The sequence below is a fragment of the Chaetodon auriga genome, chromosome 16 (genome assembly GCF_051107435.1).
Source record: "Chaetodon auriga isolate fChaAug3 chromosome 16, fChaAug3.hap1, whole genome shotgun sequence".
Lineage (NCBI taxonomy): Eukaryota > Metazoa > Chordata > Actinopteri > Chaetodontiformes > Chaetodontidae > Chaetodon > Chaetodon auriga.
The window spans coordinates 15681875-15709118 of record NC_135089.1 but is presented as its reverse complement, the minus strand read 5'-3'; the positions used below and the strand labels follow the sequence as shown (position 1 = coordinate 15709118).

Below are 27244 nucleotides of genomic sequence, written 5' to 3'. Positions count from 1 at the left end.
CAGTGAAGGCCAGACAACATGTTCAGTCCCACTGCTGCTGCTACCTGGGGATGACTGCATTTTCCAGCAAAGGAGTAGAAGTTTCTCAACCCATAAAGAAGCAGCTATTCCTTCAGTTTACCAGAACATTGCTAATTCAAAATGACCAAGTCTGAAAGTAACTAGTAACAGGAGCTGGTAGACAAATGCAGTGAAGTAAGAATTCCATTTGAGGTGGAGCAGAATAATAAAGATGTATAAAAAGCACAGTACTTGAGTAAATGTACTTAGTTACAGTCCACCACTGCTGGTGTTTCAGGACAATCTCGTCTCAGGATCCATGAAGAGGATATTCTGGAGCTTTTGGCCACGTCACAGAGACTTTTAATCTCAATTCTTAAACCAATGTGGTCGTGAAGTTGTCGGGGCTCTTACAGGACAACTGGGCAAACTGCACATGATCAAAAGCTCCAGAACAGCCACTAAAGGGACCTTGAGTGGATGATAACATTGGCCTGTCCATCAGTTCGTCCACCTTTTTGGTCCAGACTGAAATATGCCAACAACTACTGGATGCCAGTAATTCCTGTTCCTCAGAGTGAAAGGTGACGGTGTCTTGATCTCCTGTCTGCTAGCGCCATCATCAGGTCAACATGTTCATTCACTCATCGCTTTGATTTACGACCACAAAGCCTCCCTGCAAAACTAATGACATTCCAGCCTCAGATGTGCTTTTAGTGCGAATGTTAGCGTGCTAACACACCAGCAGCAAGCATGGTAACGATTACACCTGCCACACTTTAGCAGGTGAGCATGCTGATGTTAGTATTTACCTTAAAGCATCACTGCGGGCTCTTAGTCTGCTTTAAATTGTAACAATCATCTCTTGGGGAGCCATTACTGAGCGAGACACCGCTCTCAGCTCCAGGGTGTGCTGCTCTGTATGTGAACCCGACCTCTGACCTCACTGAGAAGAAACACCCTTTCTGAAAACGTCTTCCACCTTGAAGCATGCTGTGTGATTCTGGAGTTTAGTGCATGTAGGCAAGATTTTGACAAATGATTCTCAGCCAAACAAGGAGTAAGATATCGACAGGTTGGAGGTTGAAGGTTGAAGGCGACTTTAAATCTTGACGGAGTAGTTTGACTTTTTGGGGAAATACGCTTTCTTGCCAAGAGTTAGATGAGAAAACTGACATCGCATCAGTCTTTGTCTGTAATTCTCCACCAAAACAGCAAATAAGAGTACTTCCCAAAAGGTCTAGCTTCTCCTCGAACAGTGTTTCGGGTGGAGCGCCGGTATGGACGAGCAGCAGTGTTTTTGTTTTTATAGAAAATTTTATTCAACATACATTTTCCAGCAAAAAGGCAATATACAGGAATAGTTGTCGTACACTGCTGCTACACTGAGGATTTTAAACTGGAAAAGATCAAATTAAGGTGTGATTCTGCAGGTCATCTTTGTACTGCTTTTTAACAAGACAAAACCAATGCAGTTAGTTTTGAAAAGAAAAAATAAAATCCAAATGTAACAGAAAAAAAAAAAAAAAAATCGTCAATGGTACATCAGGAACGCAAAGAAAAAGAGAAATCCTTACACATAAGAAATATGGACACCTGGCTCCTTCTGTACCCAACAACAAAGGCGTGTGTTTCTCTTAAATTTTACACGTTCATATTTTTAAATATACAATTCTTAAATGTTGTCTTTACAGAGCCAGCTATGCGCTATTAGGGGAGCATTCCATCTGTGCTTTAAAGGAAACAAACAAACAAAAGAATTCATAGGACTTAAAGTGTTTCTTACAATGCTGGTTTTGTCTCTACACAATCCTCAAACCTGTGGGGCTCAAAGCGTCTGAGGCTCCCTACCAAGCATAGCGCAGTTACTGCTCCCAGTCGCCCGGAGGCGACAGTTTCAATCGAGAGAGAGGATGACCAAGCTCGAGTGTGTTTGCGTTCAGAGGAGGAATGACTGAGAGAGACATCAACCCCCCCGCCCCCACCTCTAAAAACAAGAATGGAAGAGAAAGCCAAGGGGTCATGTCCGTGCATGTGTGTGTGTGTGTGTGTTCCTTTAAAGTCACCGAGCAACTCAAAGCCACGACCAAACTGTACATTTGCCCGTCCTGAGAAACCTAAGTGCCAACGTGCAAGATGAAATACAGACAAATCTTCCTCCTTATTTTTCTTCCCCATTTATTTTTAAACAGATGCTGTGAATTTTTATTTTATTATACAAGATCTGCAGAAAGAGACAAAAAAAAAAAAACAAAAACAAAAAAAAATTAATTCACTTTTCCTCCAACCAAACTAAGTGAGAAAGAAGTGCGTGTAAACTTGGAAATACTTGTTTTGTTGCACTAAAGATGGGAGCAGAAAATATAAAGGACAACTAGTGAGCCTCGGGATGGACGCCAGTTCGCAGCCGGGATTTTTTTTTTTTTCCAAGAAAGAGCATCCGCCCTCCCCCTCTTTTTCTGTCAGTTAGTCCTCGCGAGCATCCTTCCATCAAACTCTCCACACAGCAGCATGATGCCTCTTCAAACAACTCTTTATTTAAAAACAACCCCCCCCCCAAAAGAAAAAATGAAGGAAAAATAGCCAGTGAGTGGGTGGGACAAGGGGAAAAAAAACTAAGTCTAGAAGTTCATATATATATATTTATATGTGTGTCTATATAGATACATATATATATATCTACATAGACACATATATATCTATACTGTGTTCCACTTCCTCTTCTCTCTCCTCTTTTTATATTAAAATCCAATTTCATTTCTCCCTCTTCCAGACAGGCAACAAAAAAAAAAAAAAAAAAAAGCAGTCAACAGGTAAAGAAGCTAGAGGGGGGGTGGTGTCGGGGTGGAGACAGCCTCAAACGAAGAGACAGATGATAAAAAAAAAAAAAAACAACAACCATAAAATAAACAACAAAATCAACAGTCAGGAGGTGGTTGGTGCAGTTTATTTTGTGGTTGAGGGATAATCCGTCAGCTGCAGCAAGATCCGTATCGCTGAAGACATAGTGCCGGTGTAGAGCTGTAGAGGTGTCCAGGCGGGGTGTTAAAAGTGATGAACGCGCACACGCACGCACACAAGCACGCTCGCACACACGGACACACACACACACACACACACACACACGGTTGGTTACAGTCTGTGGTTATGGTGTGTTAAAGTAGGGAGGGAGGAAGGCGGAGCAGGAGGAGGAGGAGGATGAGGAGGACAAAGAGGAAGGGCGGGCTGCTTTAGTTGTGGATCTTGATTGCTTTCTCCAGGTAGGTGTAGCGACCTCTCTTTGGAGCTTTGTTGAAATGATCCAACCCTAGCCAGGGGCGCGGGTGGGACATGTTACCTGGAGGGAGACGACAGACAGTGTTCGTGTGGAGCAGCAGTGACAGTAACCGTGGTGGCAGAGCACACTAACAGAGACATCGGTCACTTGTCTGTGATACTGAGGGATATTTAAGCTTTCTGGCTAAAGTAACGCTAATGATGCTTTTAAAGTCTCAGATAAGAGACTTTTCAGTATTTAGAAGTATTATGAACATTCAATAAATACAAGTGTATACACTAGTACTGCTGTTTGAGATCCTCCTCGTGCTAATGACTTCTGGCCTGATGTTAAAGCAAGGGTGCAATAATGGGGTGGGAAGAGGGTACCATGAATGATTCAGGGGACCCCACAAATGCAGGGGCCCTGTAACATGACAGGGGTTACAGACTTGTACTGTGTCAGTTTTAATATTATTACAGTAAAGAGCCATGATGCTAACCATATGAATTGTGCTATGGGTGGATATCCAGTTTGGGCCCGCAGGCCACTAATCACCAACAGCTACACCAGACCATGCACCGTCCAATCAGCACATTGCATCTGGCACACACGTGTTTTGAAGTGCTCTCAGTAGAAGTAAAGCCAGCAGTTACTCTTTGTGATTCTCCTGGACTTTGTCTTTGTTACAGGCCACCATAAGCCAGGTAAGCATCTTAATAAGACTGGAATAATTCAGATTATCAGGACATTTGTGTTCCGGGTGGTTACTAGCGCTGCTCTGGCAGACCACGTTTAGCTGAACTTTGAAGGCCAGTTCTATACTGAAGGAGACTTTCAACCAGCTCAATCCAATCCTGGACACTTGTTGCTGCCTTGGCCCGGAACAGTAAGCGTATTGAAATGAACACAGTTTTGTAACATTTAAAAACTGCCATCACATCAGAGAACAAACTGTTGATTTCAGAGCAGCATCGCCTCATTCAGGGTTAAATACTTGTAAGTCTCCTTTGTTCTTCTGATACAGACAAAACCACTACAACTCCAACCTCAGCGTGTCCCTCTCCAGTGTCTGTCTGTCCCTCTCCACCCTTGGTTTCTCCCTGCCTGCCTCAGCATCATCCACAACCACCTCATCACCCTCAGGAGGATGATCTAAACTGGGAGACACTTTCTACACACCCTGGCAGAAGCTCCCTGAGAATTAGTGCGCCATTTGGAAAGACACAGGAAACCTCATCCACGACTAGGATAAGAGATGGTAAATACTGTGGTTTCTGAAATTATAACGCTGCATAATAACCCAGACAAAGACAAATCTTCGGAGAAGCAGGTATATACGCGATCTTGCATCTCTGCTCTTGCGTGAATTGAACTGGCCGACACAGCATTTAGGATTTGTCCTCCACCTCATTTAAATGACTGATCTCTCAGGACTGTCCTTGTGATGCATCTGCCTGCTCTTGTTGTATTCTCAGAGCTTGGCTATAGCCTGCTGTGTTTGTTCAGTTACAACCATTAGAACAGTAAAGCCAGCAGCTGTGTTAGCAGCAGCAGTAAATACCTGGCTGTGGTTCAAAGTCCTTCAGGTTGACCTCATACTCCTCTTCAGTGATGTACTGATGCCGCCCCATCATCACAATCGCAAACTTGAACTGAGGATGAACACACAAACAAACATGTTATTCGACAGCCTACCAGCGTTTACCCCCAGAAAACTAAATACTCTGACTGGTTATACTGAGTTCTGCCTCACTTCATGTCGACTCTGCTCAGAATCATAATGACGACACTTAATGAACAGTGTGTATTTATTATTTTGGGTGTGATGTTTTACCTTCTCAAATTCTTTCTCCTGAATATCCAGCATGGTCTGGATCCTCCTCATCACCTCCCGAAATGACTCACCCTGTGGGAGGGGGGCCAAGACACTCTTACCAAAAACTAACATTTCAAACATAAAACAGCAAACTTCAACTACTCAGTCCAGCACGGCATGATGGGAAAAGTGGGCCATTGCCCTCTCTGTCTCAAAGCATCACGCTATGCTTTGCCTGGGCTGCAAAATGTGGATAAATATATTTATTCAGCGCTCCGTTATTGGACATCAACCTTGTGTTTACAGGCATACTGTTGAAAAAAATTGACTTGGAGCGTAATTAAACGCTTCAGGTCGCAGTTATACCTGTGAGACGCGGGCCTGCTAGGAGCTGGTGCAGACAGAGCTGCATAGATTAAAAGGAGAGATACGCTAGCAGTCTAGACATGGGGTTAGTGTCAACGAAACTCTTGTATATTATGGGTTTTGCTCAGATGCCAAAGGTGAGCTGAAGGAGATTACACAGCCTGTCTGCAAGCTCTGGATAAGTCTGTGTTTGTGCTACAATATCACTGCATTGGTATCTTTAACATCAGAATTTAAATCATATCTATGACGTTAACTATTCTTACGGAGGGCAGAGCAAAGTTTTGGACAAGGGAGGATGTGGGGTGTCAGATCCATTGAAAGGCTGGTTTGTAATTTTAGGAATTAAAATCCTCATCACTCATGCTCCTTAATGGGGCTCAGTGGGTGGTCATGCCGCTCCACAAGAAACACCTCTAAATGCACAGTGGGATGCATATTCTAGACTTTATTAACATGCCAGTTCTGTTAGTAAGTTAGTGAAAATCGCCTTTGGGAAAAACCAATCGCCGATCATCCCTTCGCCGATATATGATCTGATTGCCAATCAGCACAAGCCTTACTCATGGCACACCGCTTGGGAACCACTGCATTAATGTACACATTTAAATTACAGGCCAATGTACGACGTTCATAACACACGCACACATTTCAGCGGCATCTAAAATCCAATTTTGCCTCTTTTCTGAGTATTTTCTTACTGTCAGACTTGTAAACTTGTCTAAGTTCAAGCTTTCAACGTGAGGGAAATGAGAGCACACACCTGTCTGATCTTGAGCAAGAAGGGGATCCCAAAGGTGCCGAAGACTTCCTTGTGGAAGTGAGCGACGGGGATTAGCATTTCACTGTCCTTGTCCAAGTCCACCTGGTCCAAAGGAATCTCCTGAGTGAGAGAAGAGAATGGGAAAAGTGAGAGAGAAGAGATTTAGTCAGTTTTTAACTGTAGAGCAGGTTATGACATGGATGTATGGTCAAAATGATCTCGCTGCTTTAAACCCTGCAAATGATGGCTGCCAAAGTGGCCGCTTGTGTAGACAAACTGAGCCATCCGTGTGAAAAAGTTTAACTGTCATACTCCTGGCCTGGTTAGGTGGAGGAGTGACTAGAGGAAAAACGACTAAAAATAAACTACAAAGAGAGGAGACAGAGGAGAAGCCTCACATACACACTTACCTCTATTCTGAAGGTGCGGCTGGCAGCCGGAGATAAACATTCTAGCAGCTCGTCCTCCTGGTGAACCCCGATGATTTTATAGCTTACTATCTCTAACAGCCTGCAGGAAGAGAAACAGAGGAGGAGAGACAGAGAGAAGGAGCAGACAGTGGAAGAGAGGATTAGTGCTCTACAGTAACTCATATTTCAGAGCATGTAATCACATTAAAAAAGGGAATAACATTAAAATTAGTCAATAAAAAATACTAATTGGACTCAGATCTGAAAATCCCAGAGTTGTTAGAGACCGCTCCCTTTGAGAAAGTGAGATGAATCCGTGCAGGCTGCGGTATTTGAGTACCTCTGAGGACAGCAAGGAGGCAAAAGCCCGTTTTCACCAGGCCAGGATATGAAGTCCTCAATAAAACCTTTAAATGGAAAGTCTTTCAAACAAGCACCTCCTCAATGTCCTGACCCGAGATACACTGGGCACAAAATCTCAGGCATATGAAGAGGTTTGTGATTTACAGATTAAACTGTGGGCTGAACTTTGTCTCAGGGTGGAGGCAAGTGAGTGACTTACACTCACACACCTTACCAGTCTGCTCTACTGTCTGCTTGCAATGGCTTTCCTCAATCTGCCGGCATGTAAAATCTTATCTTCATGCATATATGTACCATAATACTACAGCTGTGATTAGAAATGTCTTAAGATTGCATAAAAACAGCTGTTATGACTGATACTCGCTTTCATAACATTCACCATCATGTTATGTTAGGTCCACAGGGTAGGACCCCTGCAGCTACAGGAGGCTGTAATACACACTGAAAGGCATGACACTAAAATAATGACACACTCCTGAAGGGTGGATACCTGAGCTTCTCAGAGCCTTTTTCAGAGAGCTCCACTGCCTTTTTACATTCTTCCAAAAGGTCCCGCACACAGCCGTGCTTGTCAGGGTAGAGGGTGATCTCCTGCAACAAACATACGCACAGTTTATGTCTGTTTCCTCAGGGGACTGTGAGTGAGTGAGTGAGACTGACACACATTATGTGGCTGTTAATTTTGTGTGTGTGTGTGTGTGTGTGTGTGTGTGTGTGTTTACCTCCTCTCTGAACTGGCTGTTGAGCCATATGGATTTAAAACTCCTCCTGTTCTCAAAGTCTGTAATCTTCATCTTTAACTGCGGATGCATGAGGAGAGAAGGAAAGAGTCAGAAAGACGCTTTGCTCTGTGCTGCATTCAATACAGCATGTTCAGTTTGCACATAAATAACTTCATTGAACTGCCAGAGAGGCTGGGGGTGCAGCTGTTTATCTGGAAAATAATACACTGATGGAGGATGATGAATGCGTGGCTCATCTTATCTGAAGTTGGTCTTTTTCTGACACAGGGACGTTTACATTAGCTGACCGCTGTAAGCTGGCTAAGATAGCTTTAGCTTTGTCAGCTCGGCTCGGACCATCTAATACAAACTAAGCCGCGTCATAAACAGCAGCTGGCCTAACACTTCCCTGATGGAGTATGCAGTCGGCTCATTGTTTGACATAGATCTGCTTCTCCATCTCAAGTTTACTGTGCAGACATAATTACACTGTTTGTGTGCTAAACTGTCTGGAATGCAAAAAGCATCTTTGATTGGTACGAATATGATAAGAAATGCACAGGGGAAACATTGGCAGTTGAAAGCAGGCCTGCAATCATAAACGACATTTATCAGTGACTTAGCTGCTCATCATTTTCTCAGCTAATCAATGACTCTTTTGGTCTGTAAGACATCAGGAAACAGCAAACAGTCCCTCATGCATTTTTTTCCCTGTGACAAATGTTCATCAGTAATCAGAAGAGCAGCCAAATAAATGTCTGTCAACGAGCTTATTGATTAATCGCTGCAGCTCAGGTTGAAAGACACAGCTGCAATGACAAATATAAACACTGAAAAGAGTGAACAAAGACAACACAAAGGAATGTTAAGACAGACATGGTCTGCATGAAATAAGGAGGATGAGCAGCATGACAAACAGTCTCTCCTACCTGCTGGTAGTACAGTTTCTTTGGCTGCCGCGGTTTGAAGAACTGCAGCAGGTCCCGTAGCGTTCCCTCATAGTTGTGTCTGAGAGGATTCCCTGGACCGTCCCTGTACCTGGCCACCACACCACCAGGCAGGGGGGGAGGACAACGAAGGTGGGGGGGGGGACAGATGACAGGAGAAAAGAAACGGGGGGGTGGAAACAAAAGAAGTAAAGGAGGAGAGAAAAGATGGGAGGGGAGTGGGGTGAACAGGAGGGGAAAGATGAGAAATTTGAGAGATGCAGAGGCAGAACGGAGGAGGAATGGTGAGGGAGAGAGGAGGACAGGAGGGAGGCAGAGTGGGAGGAGTTAGAGGAAAACAACAGAGAAAGGTGGGGGGGGACAGGTTACGCAACATTTCTACTGCAAGTAATCAAAGGCAAACATGACAAGAGCCGCGAGAGTGAGAACACAGTGTATAAATATACTCAACGCACTTCTTCTGTGTCTGTCAAAATGTTGATAATCACTTGAAAATGAAGTCAAATTTCACTCAATATCAACTGAAGAGGTGCACTGTTCTCATCGCCTGAAACAAAACAATTTCTAACTACGTTACAATGGTGTGAAACTCCTGTGTCCTCTGCATCACTGATCGTGTGTGTGTGTGTGTGTGTGTGTGGATGAGACAAGCCTCCTACCCCTGTGACTTGAAGAACTGCAGCAGCATGGGATCTGTGTTCAGCCTCTGCGCTACTGTCTTGGCCACCTGACAAACAGACAGTACACACATTAGAAGAAGGATCAGCGCATGGCTGTCAGGTGGGGGGGGGGGGACATCTAAAAGATATTATTTATAATACACCCAGCTCAGATTTCGGCGGGTTGTAAGCATTTAGAGCATCAAGCATTTGGGCTTTTTGAAAAGATATTTCACTCCGTCTTTGTGTTTTAAGACACAATATCCCATTCGCCAGATGTTCACTTGAGCAATTTTACATATGTGATCAGTTTTCCTTTGACACTTCTATGTTACGGTTTAATGTCAGTATAAAATAACTTTTGAAAAGGCCCAGCTGTGTGTTTTTTTCTTTTTTAATTCAGGAAGCTGATGTACTCCTTTCAACAGAGCTGATGCAAACGTACTGAAATGGCAAACTTCAAACAAAGTACCTGAAAATAGTTCATGCGGTTAGAGAGCGTGACCACGAAGCCGGGGTCGTTGTGGATGGTCTTGTCACAGAAAATGACGTCCACGCGGTGATAGAGATCCCGGAAATAGTCCTTGGCTGTCGGCAGCTCACTGCTGTCATTCTCTGGGTCGTCCCTGCACGATTGGAGGGAGGCAGAAAGACAGATTAATCGAGATACAGAAGGTTTAGTGTTGACAGGAGGAGGCAGAAAGGAGACGGGAAGGAGAAGAGACAGTAGACAAAGACGTGACAGAGGCAGATGAAGAGCAGGTCGCAGGAGGCACGATGAGGGAGGACATTAAGACGAGGCTGCAAAGCAGCACAGAAACCGCAAAATTTGAAAACTAACAATATTTCTAATCAAGATCTTCCTTGCTTTTCTGCATTCCATCAGAGTTCAGCTTTAAGGTGCGCTGTGGAGCTCACATTCACTGCTACTCTCCAAAACACATCCTGGGTATAATTGGGGGTCTAACACACATGTGGAGAGCATTTCCTTCCTCATGACACATTTTTTATTTCAAATGTAGCATTTTTGTTACATCCATGTTTACTTGCTCACAGCCTTCTTCACTGCTTTTGTTGGTGTATTGCTACGTTTGTTGGGGCTTTGCTGCCCCCAGCTGTCACTCAGCGGAAATGAGACCAACGGCGGGATGTCCCCATGCATGGTGCAAACAAAACACTATACTGTGATATAAATGAGGTCACACTGAACGTCCCAAATGCACAAACAGTCTTACTTCTGGAAGACAATGATGTCCCCGTCCATGAGCTCATCCAGGGCCTTGTCCAGAGAGACATCATAGTCCTGTATCCGCTCTGTTAGATTGGGCTTTACTTCCTGCAACACACAGAGGCATCGTGGGAAATGCAGTTAAAGTGAAGCTGTGCGAGCACACAAGAATGTTCTGTTGAGGATAATGTAAACGTGCAAAGCTGCAGAAGGGCAAGTGTGAGAAATAGAGACGGTGCATGCGACAGTGTGAAAGAGTGCATGAGAGAGTTTGCGAGGCAAAGCTTGTGTGTGTCAGATAGAAGAGCAGGAGAGCGTGTGTGTGTGTGAAGGAGCAAGTGAAGAGTGAGAACAAGTGAGAAAAAGGCAGAGGAATGTGCCGGCGAGTGAGCGCTACATAAATAGATCACCTCATAGAGGATAAGGCTAGTTTCCTGCTGAAACCCTGCTCTCTCACACATGACTGGCAGAAGGTCTCCTGGTTACAGAGAGAAAAGAGCAACAGAAACACAATTTAATCAGCGCATTTTTTACTTGAACTATGACTGTGTGCTGAGCTTAAAATAGACCTGCGTGCTGCCACCACTCACTTATTTTGCAGGATATAGGTGTGTAGATATGTCCACAATAATTTAAGCTTCTGGTTTTTGGATCATACATTTTCAGGAACAACATGACATCATCTGAAAAGAAAGAGACAAAGTCACAAACAATACAGTAGCACTTCTGGCGAACCGACCGATGACAACAACGTGGTCTAAACAAAGACGCTGCTAGACAGCAAAGAATAAATGACCACAAGTAGTGTTAGAATTTAAACACGGTAAGATGGTTTTAACTTTGCCATTCAAGCCACCCAAAACTACTCCGAGGACAGTCAGACATTGTGGAGTGTTTCCTACAGTGTTAACAGTAACACCCCAGTGATCTTCACCTCTGAAGCTGCATTTCTCATAGTTCAAGTAGCAGTGTGTCAACTGTGCCAAGTCAGAATACAAAGCCAGTTCAAAACAGATCCACGAAAATTAAATAGAAGAATGACGCAGGGGCCATGCTACACGGTGATAAGATTATAAGACAACAGAAAATGATGAGGGGCCACACTGAGCTGGGTGTGTGGGACTTACGGTCTTTGTCAAACTTGGGTAACGTGGCCCCACTGGCTGCCATCTCTGGATCCACAGTCTCCAGAAATATTGTCCAGGGGTTCTCGTTGTCGCTCAAGTCGATCATCTGAAATGCAAAAGAGCACACATTAAAAAAAACAAAACAAAACAGAGAGAGAGAGGGTGCACTCATGCACAGAGTAGCGTACACATGCATGGGCACCAATGCTCATGTAACATATCACACATGCACTAATGTGGCTCCTGGAATCAGTGACTACTCGATCACATGTGGGCCATTTTCAATCATATTCAATCATCTCTCAGTTGCTTTCTCCTGCTTCCTGTTGGGTAAGCTTAATTAAATTAAACATGTTGCAGAACTACACCTGAACTGGATGTACAGGAACAATACAGCCGAAGCTTCTCACCTGACTGCACGTAAAACTACAGACGAGCATGTTCCACAAACTGTCAGAGGACCAAAAATAGCTCCACAGGTTACACCCACAAATGGCTCTGAGTGACACAAACACTTACCGACTTGTTGCAGTCGGCCTCGTAGTCGAGCATGGCGGGTCGCTTGGTTCCATTGCTCCGGGCCTGCATGGGCCACAGTCTCATCTGGTCCTGTGGGAAACCCTGCAGCAAACCAAACGCTGGGTTTAATTTAAAGATGAATGGAAAAAACAAAAAGGTCATAATGACACAAAAAGATGGAAAGTAGCTACGGGAGGAAAACGAGACGTATGAGGGGTACGGAGTGTTTAGGAGAGGAGGCAAGAAGCGTCATGGCAGGTTTCCAGACTGAAGCCATTTAGCTGCATGGTGTGAGCATTTTCATTTATCTATTTTAATTATGTATTTGTCATCATGGCGTACAAACTTTTGATCAATGTGAGGGAGATTTAAGGTGCACTCGTGTTTTGCTCCACACTGCTGACTAGCTGTCTAGGTCAAGTTAGTCTGGAGGCCTACCCCAACATCCTGCACTGTTCCCCCCCCACCTCTACGCGCACGCGCACACACACACTCACACTCACACTCACACACACACACACACACACACACACACACACACACACACACACACTCCTGAGTCTCTCACCATGGTCTGGGAGAGGTTCTGGACAAACTCTTGCAGCGTAGAGCTCTTCAGGACCTTGAAGACTGTGTACTTCACCTTCTCCTCATCATACATGTCATTGCCCTGATGTCCACAGAATTGGTCCTCTGTCACCATCTGGCCAGAGAAGGAAGAGGACAAGAAGAAAGCAACCTTAGTGAACCTAATGCCCAGGGGAACACAACACAATAGGCACAAATTTGCCCAAACTGCAGTGACATGTCTGTGGGCTGTACAGCCTCACCTAACCAGATCACTGTAGCTGCACCTATTTCAGCACTCCACACATTCATAACGGCAAGAGGAACGTCCATATATTGATGCAGAAAATTTTTCAATCACATATGAGATCAGTTTAAACAAATGTGAAAAAGAGTTTCTTCTACAGAGTTACAGGCTAAATGCAAACTGGATTTATCACTCAACCTGCCAATGACAGGTATTTGTTCCTCCTATCGCCTCTCCAGGAGGAAGTAATAAAGAGAAATTGGCCTTTGGCCTGGCTTTATACCTGACCAAATAGTAAAGGTGGAGCATCTTTGAACAGAATAAACCTTTCGTATCTTTTAACAAGCCGTTTCCTCGTAATCACTCGCTTCTCTTCTCACCCTCTTGACCACACTGTGTTGTCACAACGCAGCGAGAGGACCTACATTCTTGCCTGCTGCTGACAGAGAAAACCATTGCAGACTCTGCTTCACAGACAGTAATCCTCGGCACTTGGAGAGCCCTCTATGTATGTATGCCCAAATAGAAAAGGATGTCACAATAACAACCGCAGGGCACCATCATATTGCCTTAATACAATATACTTCTTGTATTCACCATAATAGGTCTGGTCAGCTTTGACAGCAGTTTTGCATGTTATGTTTGGTCAGATAAGGATACTTGGCTCAGTTTCACATTCGCCTTGTATCGATGGCTAATGTGAAATCTTTTCGGAAAAATACAGAAAGATTATAGATAATCTTGGTATGGTCACATCCACAGCAACAAGACATATTAAGCCCCATCACGATTCTAATGTAATGAGCACCAATTTGCTCACATCACAGCATGTAAGACTAAACCCTGCATGAGCCCAGTATGCTGGTTTGGTCTGTTGACACTGTGCTAGTGCTACACTGCTTTACGGTCCGGACCTAATTAAAAACGGCCATCAAAGTACTTCCTGGTTTCCTACCTGGACCTGCATGTAAAGGTGAGCCTCTTGGCGCTCCTTCCTCTTCTGTGCCTCCACCCTTTTCTCTTCCTGCAGACGTTCCACCAGCTGCTGGGGGATGTCCACGTCAGTCATCGGCTGGAGCACCTCGCCTGGGATACAGAGAGAGATGCAAGTGCACATTGAAAACCAACATTTCTTTATTATAGTCACAGTGGAAGCCCTCTCACGTGCTTCATACTTATGTAGTATATTGTACTTAAGGTCAGATTGGCAGAGCAGTTGAGAGGAATGGCACAGGCTCTCTAGAAACCAGCTTTTGCTGAATATTAGCCAGAGAGGCAGAAGCAGGGGGAGTACATTACTTACTGAGCTTGGACTCACGGATGTAGACCAACATGTATGCATTGGTGCAGTGGCGCACTGAGAGGTCATCATCATGTCCACCGTAGTTGTGCTCAATGGCCTCTTCCTTGGTGCACCGCGACACCACGTCATCATCGAACTTACACCACTGGAGAATGATAGACAAGAGGGGGGAGGTGGAGGGGAGATGAGGAGGACAGAGGAGCAAGAGTGGGGCAGAAAGGATAGAGGAAAAAGAGAAACCAGAGAGCACTTAAGACAACCATTTATGTCAAATCATTCTGACATGCTGTCAGTCAACCCCAATACCAACACGCACAGTCATAATGCTAACATAAGGTGATACCTCATCACCTTATGTTAGCACATCTAGAAATGTCTCATTGTCCTCCTCTTAGAGGGATGGCTAGTACAGGGGTGCTCAACCAGTTGTCACACGATTACAAATACACTGCTCTAACGTGTGAGTGCGAGTAAGGAGTTCAGCAGGTGAGTGGCTCAGGGTGTTGGTTTAGTAGGTGTGTAGGTTTTAGACATACTACTACTACTACTACTTTGAATTTGTAGATTTAACATTGGGTGTGAAAAAACAATACAAGGAGTGAGCTTAAATGATGTCACATGCATTGTTAGCCACAAAAGCTGGACTCTTGAATGGAGCTAATTCAACTCTGTTTAATGTCAGTTCTATAGGAGACCAGCGCAGAACTCCAGCGACTCAAATCAATCAAGACACTCATCAAGACAACAAAGTCGAGCATCCCTGATAATGACAAAAACAGGCAGTAGTCTTAATGCAAGTGTTTCTCAAAACTACAGATACTCGTGCAGAAACCCCAACCATGCCCACAGAATTTTTGGGTGAAAGGTGCATAAAAAAATTGCTCTCACTATTGGTTCCTTGACACTCACTTTGCCGTCTCCTTTTGGGTTAAGATAGACGACGTAGTGACCGCCATGGTTGTCCCCGCTGTGCACCAGCACAGCGTGCAGGATGTAGTTGGCTGGGTCCTTCGAGTCTGGCTTCTGAAGGAACTCGTCCAGGGGCAACTGATCTGGAAACTCAAACCTATAGAGGAAAGAGGAGCAGAGGGGAGAGAAGCAAAGACAGACAGACAGACAAATGATGGGGATGGGGAGAGAGAAGCGATTGAGGGGAAGGGTGAGAAGATGGAGAAATGGAAAATGTAAATCCAGGACAAGAGAGGCGGGGAGGGAGAGATTGGAGAAGATAAGAGATGGCAGGCGAGAAGAAAGGGAGAGAAGGGCACGGATACAAAAAAAATAAAGGAGAGGAAATTGAAGAGAGAAGGGTCAAATATTAGAACAAGGAGCGAGATATTTGTGCAAGAGTTCAATGTTGTGTGAGTACACATATACAAAGCCCACAGGGGGCCAGGTGCTGATGGCGCCGTCACAAGGATGACTCAGAGCCCCTCAGAGAAGCTACAGGGGAAAATTAGCTTGTCTGGATGGCTGCACATGTGTGCGTGTTCTGAAAGTGTCACATTATCCTGGTGGATTGTTAAAACACCATTAGCTGCCACAAAGCTTTACACAGAACGATATGGCCTACAGGGCAAAAAACCCCTCAATGACTCACTTTCTCACTGTCTTCGCGCAGTAGGTCAGGGCACGCTGTTCAGAGAGAGAAGGCTCAAGAGCCAGCTCCAGAAAAATACAGCTCTTCTAACCGATGTTAACATGGACTAAGACCGTCTCTGAAAGCATGTGTGAGCAAAATAAAAAGAATGTACATGTGAGTGTGTGAGTGAGTGTTGTCCTACCTGTCGTTAATCTTGATATTTTGGTCAGTCTGTGGGTCGTACATGAACCTCATCAGCTGCAGATGAAGGATTGGAGGGAAGGTAAGGAACTTCACTCCCTTTTCTGCTTCCTGCAACACAAACATGCCATTGAAGATTGTTCTCTAAGCCTTACTGTCTGCAGTGTCAAGTAACTTAGAAGTATGCTGTTGTTTTCCAGCTTGTTGATCTGATCATTTAGATGCATCTCATGTACTTGCGTAACTGAGATACGGCAAAAATAAATAAAACTACAAGAGGCCTCACCTGCAGGCCATGCTCTCCTGCGTCGTATTTGTTGTCTCCATCTAACTGCTCGGTGGCAACATAGTCTTTGAATGACTCAAATACTGGAAATAAGCACATCAGGAAGGTGAAGTCAGTTTAAACCCACGTAGTGTATTTCAGTAAAAGATTAGCTGATGGCGCAGCACCACTGTTCCATTGTTTGAGAAAAGCCATGAAGTTGCATTGATGTGGCTACTCACTGTTCTTCTTTCCTTTTATACTAAGCTGGATGTCATAGTAGTCCTCTATCCGCTCTGACCGGTAGTCCACATGCTTACACTGGATGTATGACTGCAGAGTAACACACACACGGGTCAGACAGCGTGATACAATTGGCAAGTTAAAAATATTATTTCTAAGAGGGACACTTCTTGATTTAACCTCATTCTATTCTTAAACTGACCTTGTTCCAGGCAACATGCTGTGCCAAGTTAGACTACTTCAAATCATCACTGTGTTAACAAAATCTGCAGCGGTATTTACATAAAGCATGCCAGGCTGACATTACTCGGCAAAGTAAGACTGAAAACCCTCACTTTCGACAAATAAACAGGATAAATCTCACTCAAACATAATTTGTCTTTTTGAAACGCAGCTCAGGGCAGACTGAAGCATTTCATAACGACACAAAATGTGAGCGTAGCCATAAAGACTGGTCAGACAAGACGACGAGGAGAGGACGGAGAGACAAAACATACCACCATCTTTCCTCTGAAGAGCTTGGGGATGGTTCCCTCAACACAAGTGCCTTTCATTTTGTTCTCCACATTGTCTAGGAGCTGGAACACGAACACACACACACACACACACACACACACACACACACACACACACAGTAAAATCAGTGATTATTCAGCATACATACATTTACACACCCACATTCTTTAAGAGACCATGAGAGAACTCACCACTCTGCACAGCTCCTGTACATCATGCTGCATGAAGCTATCTAGTGTTTCCCATCTTCACACAGGAAAAAGAAAAACACAGCAAGGCAGTCAGACATGTTCAAGGATCAGGGAAGATTTGTGGCTGGCAACCATTTTAAATTCTTCTAAAAATAAGATTTAACACAATCATCAAGTGTTTGCACCTACAAACTAGTGTGAAGATCTTTCTGATGTTGTTCTTATTCTTAATTCTGTGCTAGCATCTCACTTTCTCCCCCCATCTTCGATGTTTCCAGCATTTCAATTCCAACGAGAACATTAAGAGGAAATACTAAATGTACACCCCTGAGTGCAAGACAATAAACACTGGTTTGACTTCTCAGCCTCCACCTGTGTCACCTTAAGACAAAGGACAGATGAGCGGCCAATAACAAAAGTGTCTACGCTACCCGAAGGACTTGGTGAGTTTCTTGGTGCCGACGGGTTTGTCGCTGTGTTGCAGCTCGTAGAAAACCCTCTGCAGTGCCAGGGGAACGCTCTTGGACGAGTCATCTCCCTCTGTGGGCATCATGTACACCGCCTGGGAAGAGAGGCAGGAGGATTCACACCAGGATTATGAATTAGGGACATATACATATCAGGAATAGATGTGGCAAGGGACAGTCCCAGCAGATGGCGGCAATGCGACACTTCAGGATGCCAACCGCCATAAAACTCAACAGAAGAAGATGGGGCAGGGCTGGATGTGTGCGTACACGGCGGAAGACTTATCATTGCACAGAACATGGCGGGTGAGGAGCTGTTTTTGTCCGGTGTTCTTGGAATGTTCCCTGAAATATTACCAGGTCTTGAAGGTTGGAGACTGGTGGTAAATATTCCCTTGAATACTGATTCCTGGTAAGGGCTTTAGACTATGGTGAATTAAAGGGCCTCACAACATTAACAAACAAAACAGATGCTGCACACCGCAGATGTTTACACCACACATGCAGGTTTGGAATCTCAGTATACATTTCAGTGTTAAACCTATATTTGTGGTTGGCCTTTAATATTTGTGACACATCATGTGGACAAAAGATAGCAACACTTAAGTGAAACTCTAGTGCACACATATACACATGAAAAATACATCGTCATTGGGTCAGCTTAGGCCAGTGCACTAAGTTAACACGTAAGGTAACACCATACCCGTCGTAGCTGGTTGGTGAAGAAGAGAGTCTGTAGCAGGCTATTCATGTAGCAGGTAGCTCCCTGGTTCTTCAGTCCAACATAGCCTGTGTGTTTCTTAGAGTCCCAGCTGGGTACAGAGGGGAAGCTGATGTTAGGGTCATAATCCAGAAAACCAAAACAGAGAAATTAAACGTGGGAGGACTGGACAAAATGCCAGAGAAAACAAGAGCTACGTACGCCACTCCATGTGGGGCATCCGCCTGGACATAGACTTCAAAGGTGACTTTGTCATCATCGATGAAGCCCCTCTCTGGATCAGTCACATCCTGAAACACCAAAATCAATCAACAAATAAAAGAAATTTGAGTTTTTCCCCCACTGTCTCCAACAGCATGCGTCTATGCCACAAAGCCAATGTTTTTTCTGTGGTGCTTGTCCCACCTAAAAACCTTATCTGTCTATTAATATTAATGCGACATTGATTTCTCTGTCACTTCCTCTACTTACACTCCAGGACATGAAGTTGGAGAAGCCCCAGTCATTCTCTTTGTGGAAGAACAGGTGACTGATCCTGCGGCTGAAGGACTTCTCGTCGTCTTTGTAGTTGATGATCTTCAGCATGGCCTGTGCATGGCATGACCATGACCTGAAACACCAAGAACAGGGTCCAGACATATTTAAAGGGTGCCATAAGATTGTGAGACAAAATTTCTTTATTTTATTTTTTTTTTTTTCAAAATAATTTGACCAGTTTCCACATGATTAACTGCACTTTCTTGAATACATTCTGGCTCATGTATCCCATGATGTGTATTTTGATACAGATGGGATCTATTGCAGATATAACATTCAATTGTTTAGGAATTATGCAGGTATGGTGGTTGAATGAGTGTTATCTAGATTCTGTTGAGGTTCATGAGAAATTAGAAACTTGATTCTGCGTTACAAGAAGCATAATAAATGTGCAAGTAAGATATAATGTTGCTAAAGCAAAAGATCATCTTTGTGACCTTCATTTAGTGCATCCGTAGTGTAGCACAAAACAAACACTGAGCCAAGTAAGGAAGTTAACAGAGTAACACAGGAAGGGGAATTATAAGGTGATCAGGCCTCAACAGCCAATTTCACTTCCTTTCATTTTGTGTCTGACAGAGGCGACTTTCAAGAATGAAAAGCCTCTGAGGTTTACAAAGCACTTCTCCGTGACTAGAAGGTCAGGTCATCAGGATCGCTGCAATGAAACCAAAGAAAATCTTCCAGGGACCAAAGTCTCTACAAATTCATGTCAATTAAAGATAAATTCAAAACACAAAGGTATTCACCTTATTGACTGAAATACAGCTGTCATCACATGAGCAGCATTTTTAAATTGAAATTATAAATTGAATTAAGATCATCTGTGGATAAGAAACGTATGACAAGCGATTTCTGTACATTCAAGGTCCAACAACTCAAACTAAAGTAAATTTGAATGAATATTACTAAGAGTTGAGTAGTGTCAAAAATTAAGAAAAAGGAGAAACTATCAGAGTGTGACCCTCTGAGGGGCAGGGGGCCCTGCCTGTCACATGCCCATTTGTAACCCACTGCTAAGATAACTGCTGCACTAATGCTTCACTGGTTGCAGCAAAGAGAAAGACATCATTGAAAAAACTAACTTGACATCTGGGCTGGTGTTGGCCCAAAGGCATGTGGGAGACTATAACAATTTGGAGGAAGGTTTGATGGTCTGATGAGACCAAAGTTGAGCTTTCTGCCCATCATACTACATGCTATGTTTGACATAATCCAAACACTGCATAGGCGTGCACCATGCCAGCCATGAAGCATGTTGGTGGGATGATTAACAGGCCTTGGCAGGCTTTGACAACTAGAGAGTGAATACAAAAAACAGAAGGGTAATACTGGAGGAATAATGATGAAAATATATGTACATCAATTTATAGAGATCGCTTCAGTGTCAAAGAAAGCAGAATCATTTCAACTGTTACTCCAGCTTATAAAACAATGGAAAATGGGCATGTATGGGAAGGCAGCTATTTATATGGGCACTATAATGTTAATGTCTTACTGTAGTGTATGTCCTCCACTAACGGTAAACTCTAACTTTCAAACTTTAACTGTGTTCAGGCCTTTTTCACAAAGTGTCACTACTGTTAAAATATGTCTGCATTGATTAGAAAACCAGTTGTGTAAAAGGTGCAGGATCTGATATTGGTGTTGTTCCTACAGCATCATAATTATGACGCTGCTGGACCATCATTAAAACGAACATATCATGTTATTGTTGATGTCATAGCTTCGCAACTTGGGAAAAAGACAGCAAAAATACACACGCGGGAGAAGCTAGCTTTTCTAACATGTGGTTAACGTTGAGAAAAAGTCTATTATAACGCAAACGTGTTGTGGGAACACCAACACAGCAATATCAGATAAACTGTAAATGATGGCCTCTCAAATAAGAATTCACTACTATGGAAACTGGTCATTTAAGCAATTATCTAGGCAATAGTGTGTATTGTGTATGGGTACCAAGACTGCAAAATGTTTCAGGTGTGTGCCTGTGTGTCTCTGCAATGCCCCCCAAATCCCTCGTCCCACCAAGACACCTACGTGGAGTCTGATTCTGCATTACACTGCAGGAAGAAGCCCACGCTCTTCTGGTGTGGCCGGTCGGGATAGAAGCGTGGCATCACCATTATCTTCCATGGAAGGTTCCGGACAAAGCAGGACGGGCTGAGCACCGACTCGCTCAGGCGGCTGAAGCGTTCCACCACAAAGCGGAAAGTCGCCTCTGATCGCCAACTGGTGTCTGTGGAAGGACGGAAGAAGAAGGGGGTAGTTTAGATGGTGAGCGGAGAACAGGTTTCCTCCAGCTGTGACCGACAAGACCTGCTGGTCAGCGGATAGAAAACCTTTTCAAATCCTAATGTGAGACTGACAGCCAATTAAACAGAGTCACTGACAGGATGATGTTCAACCTGGATCGTTACTTACAGCAATTTCTTTCACAGCACAAGCTTTAAAACAAGCAAAGGTACTGCAGTGTTTGTAATTGTGTTCACTTGTCTAAGTGCACATCATCCTCACCATCCTCCATGTCCTCCTCTGTGTTGTTGTGTCCATCTGCCATGGCGACGTTACCATTGATCACCGGGTTGGCTGGGATTCTTGGAGGGTCATCTGTGTCCCCAGCTGTACAAAGAGAGAAACAATGTGATACTAGCAGAGATAGCAGGACAGAGACCCTTTTTAGGGGGATAAAAGCTAGCAGAAGCCTCTGTGTTGCTAACTGTTAACTGCTAACTTCAGCAGGTCAGAAACCAGGGGTCAAATATTAGTCTAACAAGATCAAGAAAATCAAGACGAAAAAAGGTCACAGACAAGACTTCATCTCAAATTTGTTGCTTTGAATATACAGTGTGTATCCTTTGAGGAGAAGAAGGAAAGACTACGAATCAGATAATCATAATAAATTAAGACAACATCAACCGAGATTGGACTTTTTTTGTTTTAAAAAACAAAAAAGCAATCTTGCAGCCACAGTCTCCATCTTTGTCTCCTGCATCTCAACACAAAGCGATCATTCCTTTCCCCTTTCATAAAATTCACTGGGAAAACCCTGCTGAGACAGCATGACAAGTCGTCTTTCCCGGTCTGTGTGTCAGAGTGAGGGCAAACGAGAGAGAGAGAGAATGCGAGTGCGAGAGTGTGTGTTTGTGTGTGTGTGCAACAAAGACCATGCAACATTACAGCAGGCTGGGTAATTATGGACACAATGCAGGATTAAGCTGCAAGTCATCGCTCAAACAAAAACACACGCGCGCAGAGGACAATACCCCAACCGAATAATGAGATGGCTCCATGCTCGGTCTCATCTATCAAAACACATTGATGACAGAAACAGATGAGCTTTCAGTCAACTTCAAGGATTGAGTGAAATCCGCCTGTCTCCTGTGATGACGACAATGTTGCCGCAGACGAATTGTGAAGTCTTGAGAGCAACGACAGCATTGATACAAACACTTTAGCGTACGTGTCCAAATGTGTTGTGTCAGTCGGTCTCTTGCACTGTATTTCATGTGTATCTGGTTTTCTCGTCTTTCTCTGAGATAACAGGCACAGCATTGTCAGTTATATGTGAGCGTGTGTGAGTGTGTGTGTCTGTCTTCAGGTAGCCTTACTGACCGACTCCTCCAGGAGACTGACCTCGTTTCCCCAAGTGGATTACACCTTGCTAATGGGGTCTGTCAGTCAACTCCATGACAACTTCTTGTTCCGCCCACTGGGTTGGTCTATCCCAAAACCTCTGAGAAGTACGTGCTCATGGATCAGTCAGTGAAATCTATATGAGCCGGAGCTGGACGTAGGATTTCAAAATGGACAGAATTCTACCAAAGCCTACTGTAGAACTTACCCTTACTTAAACTAATTAACTAACTTACTAACACATCTTTACATTCAAACCCAAAGTGAACACAATGTGATCTGACCTTGACTTATTTTGCAGAGCCACTGAATTTTAGCTACCAAGAAAAATTTTCTCCTATGAGACAACTGTATGCTTGGCAGAAAAAACAACTCCAGATGTGTGTTAAACCTACAGCAGCAACCCGTTACAACAGAACAGTGGATCCTGTAACAATCATGTGGCACCAAGACACTGAAATGCAGGTTGATGCATCAGACTGCACTAAGTTGTGTTTCTCTACTTTGTGATTGTTGAGCGATGCAGTAAAGGTACAAATCACCCCCAAAACAATGATCAAGAAATACCATTAGAGCAGAACATACACTTTAACAAGAGCATTAACTATGATGCTAATCTTAGTCCATACTCTTGCTCTATTAGAGAATTTGGGTTTTATAACAAAGGTATCTTTTGAGAATAGTATTTTGTTTGTCTTCTATTCATTTCCATAATTTCCTACATTGTTGGAGAGCCATACTTGGTACAAACACTGGGCTGATTGTGTGGCAGCAACAGCCTCACACCCTAGTCACATTTGCTGTGGCAAAACAGACAAAATGATTGAAATATGCAGAGCAGATGATGGATTAACCCCAATGCAACTATGTGGAGCCTCGTATCACCGAGGAGTTTATTATTTCAACTTGTTTTCATTGTCCTTGTAAGGCTGTAGTGCACTGAGAGAGAACCCAACAAGGATGAAAGTAAGTGGTGAGGATGACTAGTGGGTGCACCTGCTACTAGTAAGACAAGTATAAAAATGAAGGATTGAAAATGCCACCTGGGGCAGTTTCTACTTGCCTATATAGATATGTGAGATAGTGCCTGCTGCCGAATAGCAAACAACAATGCGTGCAGACAGATAATAAAATCTCTAGGACTAAATGACGCAGTGATGCTGAGGGCTCCCACAAGCCTCCACTCTGTCCAAAGTGGACTTTAGAAAAAACTTAATAAGATGGTGTTATGGCGGGTGGTCTCTGTGTTAAACGTTAGTAAAAGGCAAACAGAGATGGCCCCGACGCCAAACCTGACTAACAAAAACACAGATCATTAAAAATGGCGAGCTCCATGCCGTTTGGTCTTCCATACAATGAAGCAGCAAATCCCCGCGCTGCCCCAGTGCGGGCCTGGCTTACCGCAGCGGCGACAACCGTTACTTGCCAGCCCTGCCAAACGTTTTCCCTAACACACCGTCAAACGCCGGCATATAAACAAACGAGTAACTCAACGCAGAATTTACATTCGTTTTTCCAGACTGTCATCTGCTCTACTTGGATGGCTAAACTTGTTATACCACAGGCAATTTAGCAAATCACGATTGACGCATCTGCGTTAGCTACATAGCTACATAGCAAACACTAGCCACAGATTCGTCTGCAGGCCGTTATTAGCCAACATTAGCTGGAATCAGTAATACCAGCTAACAAGCTGGAATTGGTGCTGGAGAATAAGTAATCACTCATCATACCGTTAGACAGCTATTAGAAACAAGTGAAAAAAATCTATATCAAGTGAAGCAGAGGCCTAACGTTCATGCAAAAGCCAAAACGAACGTTGCAAAATACAAGCCACCATTTTGGAACGCCACACACCCCCTCCGTGAGCGTTAGCTGATGGGCTAACTAGCAAGCTAGCCAGCCGATGAACGCAAAGAAGTGGGCCTTCGTGGCTAATTGACTAGCTTACAATTAGCCGTACCGCTAGCAATGTGCATTACACTTTTTACCAGCTTAATGAACACACAGTGTAATTTAACAGATAACCGGTGCTGTCCAAACCAACCTTATTTACAATCAATATTATCCAGCGAAACGCACTGGCCTCACATTTAAGGGGCCACACTCACTGACTTTACCCTGTGGTTAACCTATATCGTTAATTTGCAGGCCCTCGTCTTATGTACAAGCCATCAGACACGATGCTAACACTATCTTTAAGAGAGGCTAGCGTAACGTTAAATGTCGAAAGGTTATTAGAGGGGTATGTTTTAACGCTCTCGTTAAAAACAGCGAAGTTACGGTTACTTCACTGACGGACTAGCAATCTTTGATGAAAACACAGGTGCCAATAACTGTCAAAATCAACCCAACGACTACGCTTAAGTCAAAGCAGCAAGATTAATTTACCTAGCGATGGTTCCAAGTTAATTGCGAGAGTCACAGCGAGACTGTTTACAAACATTTAGGTTATCAACAATATGTGGGCCCGGAACTCCGTGACTGCGTGCGGAGTCTAAACGGCGATGATTTGGCAAAGTGCATGTGATTCAACTTGTAACAGCAAACGAACGTGAACAAAAAACGAACAGTTTATTTAGTAATACGGTCGCCGATCCCAATGAATGATTTGCGTGGCTCATCTCCCAACAGTGTGGATGGACGGTTCTTTAGGGCTCTCTACAAGCAATAAAATATCGCTGGCACACGGAGAGAAATGCAAGCTCCATTCGCTTATAACGCAAAATGAGGTCAGCTCCACACAAGTATGCTGCAACGGACGCACAATCAGCAAAAATGCAGCCGGCTATCCTAGCTAGCTTCGGCCCTTCGTGTTTACGGTAAAGTTAAGCCCAGCTCACACAAATAAAACTCTGTGCATTTCTCATGCAGCTGCTAAATCCACAACAGAAAAATACTGTCCGTTAACCCTACAAGGGACCATTGCTTACCTTCCATCTCCATGTCCTCTGGCTCGCTGAGCTGCTGCTCGCCGGCTTTCTGTTGCTGCTGCTGCTGCGTGTGGTGATGGTGGTGGTTCATGTTGGCAGCTGTTGTTGTTATGGTTGTGATGCGGGGCTCCCTGCTATCTCTGTTACCCTCGACCTTGTCCAGGGTCGGCTCGGCGGGGAACCGGGTTCTGGACTGCTGGTGAGGTGTGGTAGGATGCGGAGGTGGGGTGGACAGGTCGAGCCTCGGCGGCCGGGCCTGCTCTGTCGCGACCTCGGCCTTGTCCGCTGTCAGCGCCGGGGAGTGAGGAGGGGAGGTCGGCGGGGGAGCGGGTAGAGAAACGCGGACGTATTTGCTCGCTATTCGCCCAATCTCGGCGCCTTTGGTGGGTGCGAGTCGCTTGGTTGACGGCGGGGGGTGGGATGGATGGCCCGGGGCTCCGAAGAGGGAGGCCCGCTGAAATTAGCTAAATCAATCCGGCTTTACCCCGGGAAATGTGGGGTAATAAGACAACGCACAGCACGACCTGCACCTTGAGGAACAAATACCCTGTTTAGAGCTAGCGGGGAGCTACCTGACACTCGGCAGCCAACTGCTGATAAAGGTACAACAACAATGAAAACAAAGGCTCATTTGATATAGACACACATTCAACAACTTTGCCTGCGATATCCCCAGTCCGTGTGCTCCTCCGATTGTCCCTCGTCTGGGGGAGAGCGGAGGAAAAAGCTATCCATTCAAAGCACTTTCCAATACGGAATAGCGCTAATGTTGATTTGGAAGTTGGCGGAGACGAGAGTTGCCACGGGCCGACATAAACCAATACCGCCGAACCGCCCCTAACACGACAAACGACCAAACGCGGCACCTCGTTGCATTTCTAGCTAACCTCTCGTTTCTTAAGAGGAATGTGCCCGGTCATACAACGCTAGCCTGAGCTGTGTGGCTTCCGACCCGCTCCTCCCGTGGTCTGTGATGTGTTGAGTCTGAGGTAAATCTCAAAATGGCGGTCGCGCTCTTCTCTGAAATGTCACATCCGCATGGAGATCCAAACACTGGCCCATCCCCGGCCAGGTTCACATGCATGTTAAACGATAGGGCTCAGGCATGTGCGTCTGATACGAGGGGAATACAATTGAATTACTAAAAACAAATATAGGATGAAGGGAAATTATAGAAAGGACAAAACAGGGCTGGGCACACAGGTGACTGCGTGTTGCACCGGGGCCCAGTCACTGCTTTACAATGACTGAAGTACTGAAATAAGTCAATAAGTTTACTAATTTAATTCCATTTATGGGGCCTCATACTTTACACTCTTAAATTTCCCATTTATTGAACGATTCCGATGCAAGCAAATTAAAAATGTGTACGCAAAACATGGGTACATATGCCTCGTATGAGTAAAATGATTATTACGAGTATTGCAGTATTTTTACATTGTGCTACAGCATTTCAATAAGTTACTCTCCACCTGCACCATGGGCTGCTTTGCGGCATCTATTATAGTTATTTTTAACCGTATTTTTTTCTATTTACTTAATACGTTTATTGCTTTTTACTTGCTGAATTATTTACTAATGTATTTCGTTGATATTATCACATTTCATATAGGTGTGATTACAGCCTGATCCCGTGGTGCTCTTCAGGTTAGTCTG

The 27244-nt window shown here is 44.3% G+C and overlaps 1 protein-coding gene across 4 annotated transcripts; it reads right to left on the bottom strand.

Moving 5' to 3' along the window:
* Positions 1 to 1297: 1297 nt before the first annotated feature.
* Positions 1298 to 26615, bottom strand: usp7 (ubiquitin specific peptidase 7 (herpes virus-associated)). 4 transcript variants are annotated; one of them, XM_076751874.1, is made up of 31 exons: positions 25589 to 26615; positions 21537 to 21641; positions 21060 to 21258; positions 18954 to 19092; positions 18684 to 18772; positions 18465 to 18573; positions 17726 to 17856; positions 17295 to 17349; positions 17085 to 17165; positions 16587 to 16677; positions 16366 to 16448; positions 16081 to 16190; positions 15185 to 15362; positions 14297 to 14441; positions 13949 to 14079; positions 12748 to 12882; positions 12180 to 12281; positions 11661 to 11766; positions 11124 to 11216; positions 10944 to 11011; positions 10541 to 10641; positions 9778 to 9931; positions 9306 to 9373; positions 8629 to 8737; positions 7700 to 7777; positions 7468 to 7568; positions 6615 to 6714; positions 6205 to 6324; positions 5094 to 5165; positions 4821 to 4911; positions 1298 to 3337 (listed from the first exon to the last, which is right to left on the bottom strand). In XM_076751874.1, the coding sequence occupies exons 1-31, from the start codon at positions 25677 to 25679 to the stop codon at positions 3231 to 3233; spliced, it is 3342 nt and encodes a 1113-aa protein (XP_076607989.1). In that variant the 5' UTR covers positions 25680 to 26615; the 3' UTR covers positions 1298 to 3230. The 4 variants fall into 4 exon arrangements, with proteins under 4 accessions (XP_076607989.1, XP_076607990.1, XP_076607991.1 ...); XM_076751875.1 differs by having other exon boundaries at positions 8629 to 8731; XM_076751876.1 differs by having other exon boundaries at positions 15206 to 15362.
* Between the last annotated feature and the right edge of the window lie 629 nt (positions 26616 to 27244).